Here is a 13,301-nt window from a genome sequence, read left to right on the forward strand (position 1 = left end):
ATCTAGAAAAATTATAACTTAGTACAAGGTGGAGTTTATTCCTACATATAGTTGGCTCAAGTTGGAATCAGAAATTTTTGTGACTTTATTCCTATATAAAGTATCTCTATAGAGTAGTTAATTTGTCTAGCCATCATGTATTTCACATAGTGTGTAAAGAATGAACTTCCAAGGAGAGACCTTGGATGAGTTTATAAGTAAGTTGTGCAACTTCCCAGATTGTCAATTGGTTTTATGATGGAACCTCAATTTTTTTCATGGTATCAAAACAGGTTGTCACGCGTGGGAAGCCTAATGGCCACACGTGTTCCCCATCACCCTGTTTGTTGTCTACGTGCTAGGCTTGAAAATTCGTCACACGAAAAATGACATGTTAAGGAAGAATCCCACATTAATGAAAAGAGGAATCTTACATGAACTTATAAATAAATTAGGTTACTCTCCGCATTCCAAATTCATATTATCCAACATGATGATTCGCGCTCAAAGATCTTTCATCCAAGCGTATGCATCAACCTGAGCGGAATCTGTAACATCCATAATGTTTTCTGATTGAACCAATGTCGCCCCTCCTTGTCCAAGCGATGCGGAATCTTCTTATGCCACTCAACGTAATTTATTTAATCAATTACGAATCCCGTTTTCTCTACACACACTTTAAGAAAACAATATATATATCCATCACACATTCACTGGTCCGACTACTAGTAGGTTATGAACCTTTCGAAATCACTCTAATTTTAATACGTTTGAGTTGAAATATACTTTGTGACTTTCTCTTTACAAGTCACTCGTGAATAGGTCATATCACTCCAAAAACACACAGAATTCATCCCGATCATTAACTTGAAGAATAAGAAACAACGCTGACCAATTAAGAAGATCTGGATAAGGTTCTAGACTAGCACTTCCACTCAGAAATTGGTGGGAATTTTGAAACATGGCATTGAATTAACTTTAACAAACACGCCTATGCTCAATTTCAATTTCATATTTTTCTTGACGACGTACGCTGTCACATAATTTCAGTTCTATAATTTGAAAGGACACAAACTCTAGTTTGAAAAAACACTCGGCTTATCTAATAAATGTAATCTAGATCTTTCGATAATTACCCATATTTGGGATTATATAGAATTACCTTTAACTATATTGAGAAAGAAAAGTTGGATCCCTGTTTACTTATAACAACAAAGTTTTATTCCACTAAGTGAGGTCGGCTATATAAATCCTAGAATGCTACTGCGCTTGGTTTTATGTCAAGTCTTTCGTTAGCTCCAAATACTCCATGTCTTTTCTTTAGAGTCTCTTTCCAAGTCTTCTTTTGTCTTCATCTATCATTTTACTTAAGCTGGATATTTGTGTCGTAATTAATCGCATCTTAACAGAAGTATCTATATATATCTTCTTTGCGATATTTTGGATGGATTGTTCCCAAAGGTTTCTCTTTTGCAGGTTTGCAGGCTTCCAAAATTACTACAATAATTACATGAATTGTGGGTAGTCGCTGGGACGAGTAGCGTCCCAATACCTACAAAAGGATTGGACCACTCCGACTGCTGCACTGTTTCAACAAGAACAAGTATGCAAGATATAGTGAGATGCCAACCCTAAATCAGCGGTACGTACTGAACCAGAAAACATAATAAACAAACCACACATAATACTATAAGCAACATTAAATACTGAAAAAATGACTTTAAATTTGAGTGATGAAGAGAAAGAAAATTTCTAGATAAACCATATCTTTATTATATTTAAATATTTTAAATGAGCATACAAGGTTGGTTTGAGTGGGAGTGTTATTAGCATTCGTCAGATTGAATTTTAAAGATGCGAATCTCCAAGGTTATCCACATATATTTACAGGAATTTTTGTCATGCGTATTTGGAATAGGAAAAACTACAAATTGAAGAAGAGAGAAGAAACAACCAATGAGAACTAGGCTCTAATTGATCTAATTCTTAGATTTCAAGTATTGGATTTACAATACCGTGTATGCCACAAATGAGCCTGAATGATGAGAATATAAATTTCAAATCCAGTGTGTCAAATCATACACCTGAACATGTAAGATCAAATCTCTCACATTTGTCAAATTCATTATTAGATTTGATTGAATGCCCTAACTCAAACAAATAGAAAGATTTGCATCTCTCACATTTGTAAAATTCATTACTAGATTTGATTGAATGACCTAACTGAAACAAATAGAAATATTTGCTTGATTACCACTTACAATATTCATAACCAAAATGATTATGCAGCAAAAGTAAGACTGTCAAAATGTAGAAAAACCAGCAATTCATATATAAAAGGTGGTGTTATTCATACATTTCTTTGAGAAATGCTAAGAGGATTATATAAAAGGTGGTGCTATATATTTATATATATTTTATGAGAAATGTTATTGGAACTTTCTCAAAAGTGTGATTTTCATAAATTCTCTGTCACTTTACAGTTTAACGTCAATTCTCTTGTTAATATTATAAAACATTGTGCCAAAAATATGAAGTGGCAAAGAGTTCCATTTTTGAAAGATTCCTCTTAGTATTTCGCATCTCTTTTTAACTTCTACACACTTCTCTCAAATTTCGATAGACGACAAATGAATTTAAAAAATCAAATACAAAAATTATAGTGAGTGAAAAATAAAAAAGGGCATGGATAGCATTGAAGAAAGTTCAAATTCCACTATATTACCAACCAACAAGATAGAAAGTAATCCAACCTCTCAGAAGCTCTTTGCAAAGTTTCTTTTTCACTTGTACCATCACATCCTCACATTCAACCACATGTTTGACGAATTTTCAAGTCAAACATGTGAACAACACGAAGTGGGCGACGTGGAACATGTGTAGTCATTGAGTTTCACATGTAGTTCAACTTGCTCTGATACTATGAAGAAAGTTAAGATTTTACTGTAAAATCAATTACCAATAGTAGCCCAACCTCTTAAAAGTCCTTATAAAATTTTTCATTTTACCAATATAAGACTCTTGTACCTTTACATCCTCACACACCTTCTCACCTATAATGAATATTCAAGTCAAAGAGACACAGATACTATATAAAACCTTTATATGTATGGGATGATGTGAGACATTAATTCTATTATTTTTTGGCAGAAACATTACACGTGTTGCAACATCAACAAAGACCTCTTCTCCATCAGCCACCTAGCTAACAGGTGTCAAGGTTTCTAAGCATTAATAGGTATAATTTAAGGACTTGGATTGTCTGCCCTCCTAGTTGTGGTGTCCTTCCATGCCCTCATATTTTGTACGATCACGGTTAAGCCACGTCAATATTTTATATTAATTTTTTAATGAGATAATAAGACAAAAAATAATAAAAATATAAAATATTGACGTGGCTTAACCGTGATCGCACAAAATAAGAGGGCATGGAAGGACACCACAACTAGGAGGGCAGACAATTTTTATCCATAATTTAGGACTGGGGGCATGTTTTTTTATAGAAAAAAAAAAAGCAGTGGAGACTAGAGATTGATTAGATTGACTTGTACGCCAAAAAAGTGGCCCCACACCACGGCGGAAAGATAGAGGTGTGGTCATGGAATTGCTCGATCGACTCTCTCCTCCTCAAAGTCCCTCCTGTATACGACTGCACAGCCACCCTTAGGGCGCGCGCTCTCTCTCTGTCTCTCTAACTAATAGCCAAAAATGAATATAAAAAATATAACCCATAAACTTGGTGCTGTTTTAGATGCTGATAGTATATATAATATACCAAAAGTTTGAAGTAGATATGTCCAAGAGTAAATTAAACAGTGTCCTGGAGTATTGGGTTTCTGGCATTTTTGAGTTCTTAGCCTTCGTCTTCAGCTTCCTACTCAATATTTACATTCACTCAAGGTACTTTTCTTTTCATGGGTTTTAGGGTTTCAGCTTAAATAGTTTTCTTATGCAATAGTCTGCATGTTTTGTTGGCTAAAACGGTTAAGAGTCTCTCTTATGTACTCAAGTTTGAACTTTCTTTCCAGTAGTTTATATGAGTTAAACTAAATATGTTTCTTTTTTATATTTCTTGTTGCTTTGTGTGTTTGTATGCGTTTGTTGATTTTATGTGTTTGTTCTGGGATCTGTTTTTTGAAGATGAATTTGTTATCTTATTGGTTGGTTAAGTAGGGGTTGGTTAGTGATTGTAATTTTCATGCAAACTGTGTAGTTTATTGTTAATGTGAGATTGTTCAGTGTGCTCGAACCAATGTCACATACGCCATATTTCATTATACATATGATGTACTGCCTTTCAGGCATGTTGAAGAATCTCTCGTTGTTTTTTTTTTTTTTTTTTGGACAAACGATAGATTTTTATTAGATTAAATGTTGGATTAGCCATTTATGAGGTTCGAAATGATGCCGTCATGTAGAGCTCAACACCTTTCCACCACTGAAGTAAAAGAACCCTTGCATCTCTCATTGTTAATAAGTAGATAATTAGTGCAACTTCGTTCTGGCTTTTTTATGTTCTGTTTGATGACTTTTTTGGTGTTCAATAATTGAAAGAGAAAATTGACCACTCTAAAATGAAGTGCAATAGTACTAAAACAAGAAAGATTCTCTTTGCTTTAGCTATCTACCCCGCATACATTCTATTCATGTTTCCTATTTAGGAAATGCATAATTTGATACGGACCAACCTATCTTGCATGCGTCATGTGAATATATACCTCCAATTGTTCACTAATCCCATGCTTTAATAGAACAGCACTAATTAATCCTTGGTTAATTTTGGTTGGTGTTGCCAAGGATATTTGTCCTTAAAATATAATCATAGCTAGGGGCCACAGAGATTCGTTGTGATTTTTTATAATACAAGCTATATTGGTTTTAAGAGATTTGAACACGAAACCTCTTGAGCATTGTGTATTATAAATGTTCTTAATCGCGTGGATAGAACCTCTCAAGCGTGTGCAGGGTAAATGTTCTCAATCACGTGAGCATGAGAGGTTCAGTGCAATATTCTCACTCACCTGAGCTGAAAGAGCGTTGCACATAGTTTTGTTGCTATTGCATGAATGAAATGTGTCATGTAGTTTCTGTACGAACCAATTAAATTCATTCTGAGTACTCTGCTTTGTTGATATGATTTTAAGTCAATATTTTCTTCTTTGTTTCTTAGCAAAAAGGGGACATTTAATTGGATTTATTTATTTATTGAAGGAACCGGTTAATGTCACACAGTTGTCTACACTTCAATAGACTAAAATCTTTATTCTCTGCAACACCGACAACTACTGCATAACTTTACCCTATGTGCTTCAATTTGATCGGGTTCATTACAATTTTGAAACCCATCATTCAATCAGGTGTAGATCACACAAACATGGGTGTTTCGGAGTCGGAAATCATCTCCCAAGGCAAGGTGGATTCACCTTTGTTATCGGACCAACAAGAGAAGAACCAGTTATTCTCTTCATTAGGAAGACAATCATCAATCTACTCTCTCACTCTTGATGAGTTTCAGCACACCCTCTGCGAGAGTGGCAAGAATTTTGGGTCGATGAATATGGATGAGTTCCTCACAAGCATTTGGACCGCCGAAGAAAACCAAGCCATTAATTCCAATCACACCAACACTTCCACTACTAACAACAACACGAACAACATTGAGGTGCACATGCCTTTAGCCGATGCCTCTGCAGATAAGCACATTGCGACGCAGCCCAGCTTGCCGCGACAAGGCTCACTCACACTGCCTGCGCCACTGTGTAGGAAAACGGTGGATGAAGTTTGGTCCGTGATACACAAAGGGCAGCAGGCAAAGCAGCAGAACAATCACAACGGCAGCATCGACGGCGGTGTTCAGAGTTCTGAGTTTGCCCCTCGTCAGCCTACTTTTGGGGAGATGACATTGGAGGATTTTTTGGTTAAAGCAGGGGTAGTTCGGGAACAGGATTCAATGGCAGCCACAGTGGTGCCTCCTCAGCCTCAGCAGCAGCAGCAATATGGGATGTATCAGAACGGCAACCAGGCAGTGGTACCGAGTTTTGTTAATAGGCCTGTGATGGGAATGGGGGCTGCTGGTGCAGCAGGTACTAGCACTGCTACCGGTATTCCTAATTACCAAACTATACCACAAAGTGGGTCTGCGGTTGTGGGAGAGTCCTCTGCGTATGCTGCGAATGGTAAGAGGAATGGGGCTTACCCGACAGTGCCACCTCCACAGTCGGTTTGTTTTGGCGGGAGAGTGGTGAATGGTGGTGATGGATATGCAGCAGGGCAGACAATTGGGATGGGGGCTCTTGTGAGTCCGGTGTCTTCTGATGGGATGGGTACTAGTCAGGTTGAGAACTCTGGGGGTCAATTTGGTTTGGAAATGGGTGGACTAAGAGGAAGGAAGCGGGGTTTAGATGGAGCGGTCGAAAAAGTGGTAGAGAGGAGGCAGAGAAGGATGATTAAGAACAGAGAGTCTGCAGCAAGGTCTAGAGCCCGAAAACAGGTACATTATTTCATTCTTTTCTGACAATTCAGGTCCTACTACTGAATTGTTTGTTCTAATTAATTTCTGGTTATGATGATTCAGCTGCCTTGAATGGTCGAATTTAATATCCTTTTGTGATGCTATTTTAGCAAGGTAGACTACATATTCACTGAAGTGTATTGATCATCAATGGTTTAGTCATATGGTAGTAAAATGTTCCCTTTGTTTGGTTGCTCGATGAATACATGAGTTGCATTGCCCCCGTTATTCTAGATGGATTGATCAGTGATGTCAATTTGTTTTTTTTTTTAACTTATCCAACGTTGTCGGTTTATAGTGCAAGGCTGCTAGGAAATGATCTTCGCCAAGCTCTTAATAGAGTAGTCCAGGTAGCTAGTCTGAATGTTATTCGCAGAACAGTTCAGTAGCTGCTAGGCAAGAGTTGAACTGGTACTTTGGAATTTTGAATCATGTAAAATTATGTGGATACCCAAGTGAAAGTAAATAGTAGAATTTCTCATCACATTTTCTTAAAGGATCATGACAGTAATTTTTGTTTGAGTGATATATGCTGCTTTTACAGGCATACACAGTTGAACTGGAAGCAGAACTGAATCAATTGCGAGAAGAGAACTCACACCTTAATCAGGCGCTGGTAATGACATGAAAAACATTTCGATGTGTTGAAAGCTTTCCTACTCTTTTTGTTTCTTGTGGTGATATTGCTTATAATTATTGCTCCTGCTGATCGAGTTAAATGAACAGGCAGAGCTCGAGAGGAAACGAAAGCAACAGGTAATTCTTGCTTTAAAAATCTATGAGTAACAAAAAGAATGCTTTTTAGTGTTACGAGCGATCTTGATTCATAGTCTGTCCAACATATAGTGAGACTGTCGGAAACCATTTTTCATATTTTTCGTGTCTGCAACTGCATGTAAATTCCAGTGTTCTGCCACACCCCATGAGTTAATTGATCACATTACGTATCCACAACTGAAATACTTTTTTACAGTATTTCGAGGAAATGAAGATGAGAGTTCAGAACAGGGCCCGGAAAGTGAAGGAGAAGCTAAGGGTGTTGAGGAGGAGTCATAGTTGTGGTTTGTGATATGCTATCTGAGAAACGGTAAATGCAGGCATATTTCAAATTTTTAGTCCGTCTTTGTACCTTTCTTTCATTTTCCGAATACGTTACTTATGCGTAACTTCCTTACTTTTGAGTAGCTTCCTATGCATAAAGAAAGAGCTTCCATGTAGGTCATTGAGGACTCGACAGAACTGAGGCGCTACCCAGGGATGTCGAAACTGCGCAAGCTCAGCTCGATGTTGAAATGGCTACAAGGTGAAGCAAATGATAAGAGTGCTCCACTGCAAGTGAAGATTATGTGACTATGAGAACATGAATGATTCAAATAGGTCAAATGTGTAAAATCCAGTTGAATATTAAATTTGAGTTATGTACTAGGCATGGTTATGCATTTATTTGTTGTAGTTTTTGTAGATTTCAACTTACCAGCTTTCGGATTGGAAGTTTTCTAGAATATAAACAAAAATGATTTAGTAATGTTAATATGCATGCTATCGATTTGAGAATTTATATGTATCAACAGCTGTACAATAATAGTACTCAAGATTGTACGAGTTAATAGGTCAATAAAGGTGACTTGGCGGTCCATACAAAAGTACTTTTCAAGACTCGGTTGGTCTATTATTATTAATTTTTTTTAACAATCGATATTATCTACACTAAAAGTAACTCCAGCGTGGAGTCCTTCTCCGAGGCTATTCACTATTCAATCCACCATGCGAACAGTAACTGCCTTTTGCATCTCCACCGTTGCACTTGAATAGCCCTGGCAATATGCAATAATATATATATATTTTTTAAATAATACAGAATAATTTTTTATTTGTAATTTCGGATAATATTTTTAATCGTTCTCGTTGCGTCACATGTCATTATCTGAAAAGACAATTATTGGTGATGAATTTCAATAAGATTTTTATCCAATGTCGTCGTGCCACGTATCCTTACTTTTTCAGAATCTTTGAGGATAGATTTCGATCAGATTTTTAATCGTTCTCGTTGCGTCACATGTCATTACCCGAAAAGACAATTATTGGTGATAGATTTCGATAAGATTTTTATCCAATGCCGTCGTGCCATGTGTCTTTAATTTTTCAGAATCTTTGAGGATAGATTTCCATTAGATTTTTAATCGTTCTCATTACGCCATGTGTCATTACCCGAAAAGACAATTATTGGTGATGGATTTCAATAAGATTTTTATCCAATCTCGTCGTGTCACGTGTCCTTACCTTTTCAGAATATTTGAGGATAGATTTCAATCAGATTTTTAACGAATGATGGCATGCCACGTGGCACTATCTATAACCTAATATTTTATGAATCCTCTATATAATCCATCATCCATCCTCTGAAATCTCACACCTATTTTCTCAAGATCTCTATAATTATTCATAGTTTCTGCTTCCTTCTTCACCAAAATCAAAATCTGTATCATTATTCATAGTTTCTGCTTCCTTCTTACAATTTCTTCTTCTTCAAGGATGTTGTGGGATATCGATCAGCAAGAGGAAGAATTGTTCAATGTCTAGGTGGGCCGAAATGAGATGGAAGAGGAAGAGGAGCGTAGAATGAGAGATGACGAAGCAAGAATGGCCAGAGCCTCACATTCCCGTTGAGTCATCCAAGTTGTGGCTCAAATCTCCAGGCCCAGCCATTCTGGAAACCTTGATAGAATCAAGCAACAACAAGGTGCGGAGCTGTTGGACGATTATTTTGTCCATAACAATGCATTCCCTGATACGTACTTCAGACGTCGTTTTAGAATGGAACGACATTTTTTCAACAAAATCATGATTGTTGTTTGCAACCATGATTCTTACTTATTGCAAAAGAATGATGCTTTTGGTGCTATGGATTTCATTTCAGAGCAAAAAAATTACTGCTGCGATGCGGATGCTTGCGATGGAGCATCTGCAAACCAAGTGGATAAGATAGCGAGGATGGGGAAATCAACCATTCTTGAGTCCCTGATGAGGTTTTGCAGAGCAATCGAATCTATCTACACTGCAGAGTACCTTCGGCAACCTACTCACAGGGACTTGCAAAGGCTTATGAAGAATGCCGAGATGTGAGGTTTTCCTGGGATGATTGGGAGCATCGATTGTATGCATTGGACGTGGAAAAATTGTCCAAGTGCATGGCAAGACGCTTATGGGGACAGAAAATGAGCAAAAAGTATCATTTTGGAGGCAGTGGCATCTTTTGATACATGGATTTGGCACGCCTTTTTCGGGGTTCCGGGAGCTCAAAATGACCTTAACGTCCTTGCCCAATCCTTAGTGTTCAACAACGTCCTACAAAGAAAGGCACCAAAAGTCATGTACAGCGTCAACGAACGTATGTACGACGGGCCATACTACCTAGCAAATGGCATTTACCCAAGGTGGTCAACATTTGTCAAAACAGTGCCACGTCTGCGAAGTGCAAAGGAAAAACACTTTACAAGCTATCAAGACGGATGCAGGAAGGATGTGGAGCGTTGTTTTGGTATCCTCCAAGCTCGCTGGGCGATCGTCATGGGTGTTGCTAGATTGTTTGATGTAGAGTCGCTTCGATCTATCATGATGACATGCATCATTCTTCACAACATGATTGTGGAGGATGAGTACGATTATGATGCTGCTGATGAATATGAGCCAGACACGATGAACAATTCAAGAACACGTATATATTGTGCTCATGACGCCACCGAAGAACCCGTGCAACATGAGCCATTAGAAAGGGATGAACGTTACAATGAATTGGTCATTCAACGATATACTGCACTTCAAAGGCCATATATGCACAATGCCCGACAAAATGACTTGATAGAGCACCAATGGGCATTGAAACAAGCTGAAGATAATTAAGTTCATCTAGTGTGTTTGTTTTTATTTGGTGTGTTTATTTAATTTTATTTGATGTGTTTTTTTTAGTTCATTTTTAGTGAGTTTTTAATTATTTGATGTGTTTTTTTTAGTGAGTTTTTAATTATTTGGTATGTTTATGTAATTTTATTTGGTGTGTTTTTGTCATTTGAATAAATATTCTCTTATAGTATAAATAACTTACCAAATTAAATAAATTTACTTTCACTATAAATAAAGTATTAAATTCAATAAATTGGAAACAACATAAAGTACACATTCAATAAATAATAAATTACAACCCAAAGTGATTGGAAAATTATGGGCTCCAATTACAAAAAGTACTCTATTCATCATCACTTAACCAATTTTTGGTGCTATGATGATCTGCTCTTGTCGTGCTAGGACTATCTCCTCTTGCTCTCGCTTCTCTTGCACACCTACTTCGCACCACATTCTCTTTCTCCGACTTCCAAAAATATTTAGAATTTGGAGACTTCCCTTCTAAAGGCATGTTCATAATGTCACGATCTCGTTGAGTCATTCTTTCTTCTCTAAATTGTTCCCTTTCTTGCCTAAGTAGCTCTCTTTGCCTCTCATTAGCTTGAAAGTCTCTCTTAACAGCTCCAGCTTTTGCTTTATCTCTAGCCTTATCAGCCTCAAATTTCGCCATTTCCCGCGCCAAAGTCAATTCACCTTGGCGAGCAAGTTCTTCCATGTACTTTGCATAATCATTCTTGGAAGCACTCCCTTTTCTCTTTGAAGCCTTCTTACCTTGAGGCCTAATTGGATAACGGGTCGACCCCGACACTTGTTCAAGGAGGGGCATTTCGAGCACTTCTTCTGCATCATCTTCATGAACATGCAAGCCATGATCGGGTGTAAAGTGTAGAGGGGTGCTGTTCATGAAAACTTCTGGACCGAGTGGCACAACTCTAAATTTAGGACAATCTTTTACAATATTCCAACATTCCCACCGGTTGAATGATTTATTTTTGCTTTTGGTTTTGGCACCATACCAAGCTTGTGCTTGAAGTTGCTACACAATGCAGGAGAAGAAATAATTATAATGAAAGTAGGTAAAAAATAAATAATACAAACAAATAATTATAATGAAAGTAGGTAACAAATAAATAATACAAAAAAATAATTATAATGAAAGTAGGTAACAAATAAATAATACAAAAAAATAATTATAATGAAAGTAGGTAACAAATAAATAATACAAACAAATAATTATAAATGAAAGTAGGTAATAAATAAATAATACAAACAAATAATTATAAATGAAAGTAGGTAATAAATAAATAATACAAATAAATAATTATAATGTAAATTTGGGTATAGTACAAACAAATAAATAATATATTGTTACCTGATCTGCGTAATTTTCCCCACTTCGAAGATTAGTACTAGCTTGTGCCAAGGCGTCTCTTCACGTACCAAATGATTGGCTAAGTAATTTCCAACAACTGGACATCGATTCTTTGGTTCTTTTCCCACCCATTTTCTCAAGATAATTGGAATGAATAAGACTCCACATTTCTCGCAACTGCATCTCATTACCTGTAAGCGAACTATGAGTAACTTCAACCCATTTAGTACACAATGCAACATCTTCAAGAAGCGATCAATTTGTACCTACATCATTAGTCATTTTGTTGAAAAAAATTGAATTGAAACTTTGAGAGAAAGATGAGAATTTGAGTGAAAGTAGTTGAGAAAATATCAAATTGTGGTGTAAGGTAGATGATAATGAGAAGGTATTTATAGAAAAGTAAAAACATTTTTTTTTAATTTCAGATTTTTTACAATTTTTTTAAATTTTTATTGAACTAATTAATCTCTGCCGTTGGATTTAAAAAAAAATTAAATTCCAACACTCCAGATTGTGCCACGTGTCACAATGGTAACTTTTCTTAATTTTAAAATTATTTTTTCTTTTTATTTATTTATTTATAATGTAGAATAATATCAACCGTTGATCTCAGATCCAACAATTGATATTAAATAAGATTTTTTTTATTACCGTTGTAAATCGGACGGTCCAATTTAAAGAGCCGTTGAGATCGAACGAACCGTGGAAAGCCACGTGGCTTCCCAACGGTAACCTCGGCAGACTGCGACGCGGGCCCAAGCTCTGAAAAGCTGTTGGCTGACGCGCTCCCACACGCGGGTGAGTCACACGTGCCTGACAGAAAAAAAATATGAAATTGGACCAACGTTAGGATGATGTCAGCCCTAGTGTCACATCCACTCGGGCTCTCGGGTTGGCAATTCCTCACAGGCCCGGAGCTCGGGCCTCCTTCGGGCCTCCACTCTCCCTCGGGCTGCCCAAGCTAGATCTTTAAGGCCGGGCTATCTGGCTCTATTTCGTCCCCCGTCCCCCGTCCCCCGAGCACTAGCCCACGCTGGAGTTGCTCTAAATGGGAGTGAGTGGGCTTAGCTTCACAATGGGTTAGCAATAATGTGGTTCAAATTCACCTTTAGCAAGAATTGAACTTAAGACCTTTCAGTTACAAATGAAGAGGATTATCACTAGACTGTAATAATAAATAGCTCGTTTGGTGCTTTTTTTATATTCAATAAATTGATTACAATTGTCATTATTTGTTTGTGCATTTTTAATATTAAATAAATAAATTATAATTGTTAATATTTCTTGTTAGTAGAAATAAAAGATGTTTGTTATTATTTATTTGAGTAATTGGAAATTAAGATGGTGTCCTCTAGTTTTTCATCTTATGTAACTCTTGTAATTTTTTTCTTGTTAATTTGTGCTTCTTATCCTATTCATTGAGATGGTGTCTTCTTGTTAATTGGATGTAACTCTTGTATTTTATTCATGATCTCACTATCCGATTTCTTCTGCAAGAATTATTTTGTATTCCTCCATCTTTTTTTTTCTACTTAC

At 36.7% G+C, this 13,301-nt stretch overlaps 1 protein-coding gene across 6 annotated transcripts; it reads left to right on the top strand.

The window, feature by feature from the left end:
• The first annotated feature begins 3,797 nt into the window (after positions 1-3,797).
• On the top strand, positions 3,798-8,044 carry LOC114819146 (protein ABSCISIC ACID-INSENSITIVE 5). Of its 6 annotated transcripts, none has more exons than XM_070810110.1 (6): positions 3,798-3,879; positions 5,337-6,469; positions 7,035-7,106; positions 7,217-7,246; positions 7,464-7,577; positions 7,709-7,929. In XM_070810110.1, exons 2-5 carry the CDS (start codon positions 5,354-5,356, stop codon positions 7,557-7,559), a joined length of 1,314 nt encoding a protein of 437 aa, XP_070666211.1. In that variant the 5' UTR covers positions 3,798-3,879; positions 5,337-5,353; the 3' UTR covers positions 7,560-7,577; positions 7,709-7,929. The 6 variants fall into 6 exon arrangements, 3 of the variants coding, with proteins under 3 accessions (XP_070666211.1, XP_028946653.2, XP_070666210.1); XR_011574257.1 differs by lacking the exon at positions 3,798-3,879 and adding an exon at positions 6,554-6,604 and having other exon boundaries at positions 5,200-6,469; positions 7,676-8,044; XR_011574255.1 differs by lacking the exon at positions 3,798-3,879 and having other exon boundaries at positions 5,200-6,469; positions 7,221-7,246.
• Positions 8,045-13,301: the final 5,257 nt, after the last annotated feature.

This window comes from Malus domestica, chromosome 12, assembly GCF_042453785.1.
Source record: "Malus domestica chromosome 12, GDT2T_hap1".
Taxonomy (NCBI): Eukaryota; Viridiplantae; Streptophyta; class Magnoliopsida; order Rosales; family Rosaceae; genus Malus; species Malus domestica.

Coding starts and splice junctions, on each gene's coding strand:
- LOC114819146 (XM_029090820.2), top strand. CDS start 5,282: ATGTGCTTCAATTTGATCGGGTTCATTACAATTTTGAAACCCATCATT. Junction 7,107..7,216: donor CACACCTTAATCAGGCGCTG/GTAATGACATGA, acceptor TTAAATGAACAG/GCAGAGCTCGAGAGGAAACG. Junction 7,247..7,463: donor AGAGGAAACGAAAGCAACAG/GTAATTCTTGCT, acceptor ACTTTTTTACAG/TATTTCGAGGAAATGAAGAT.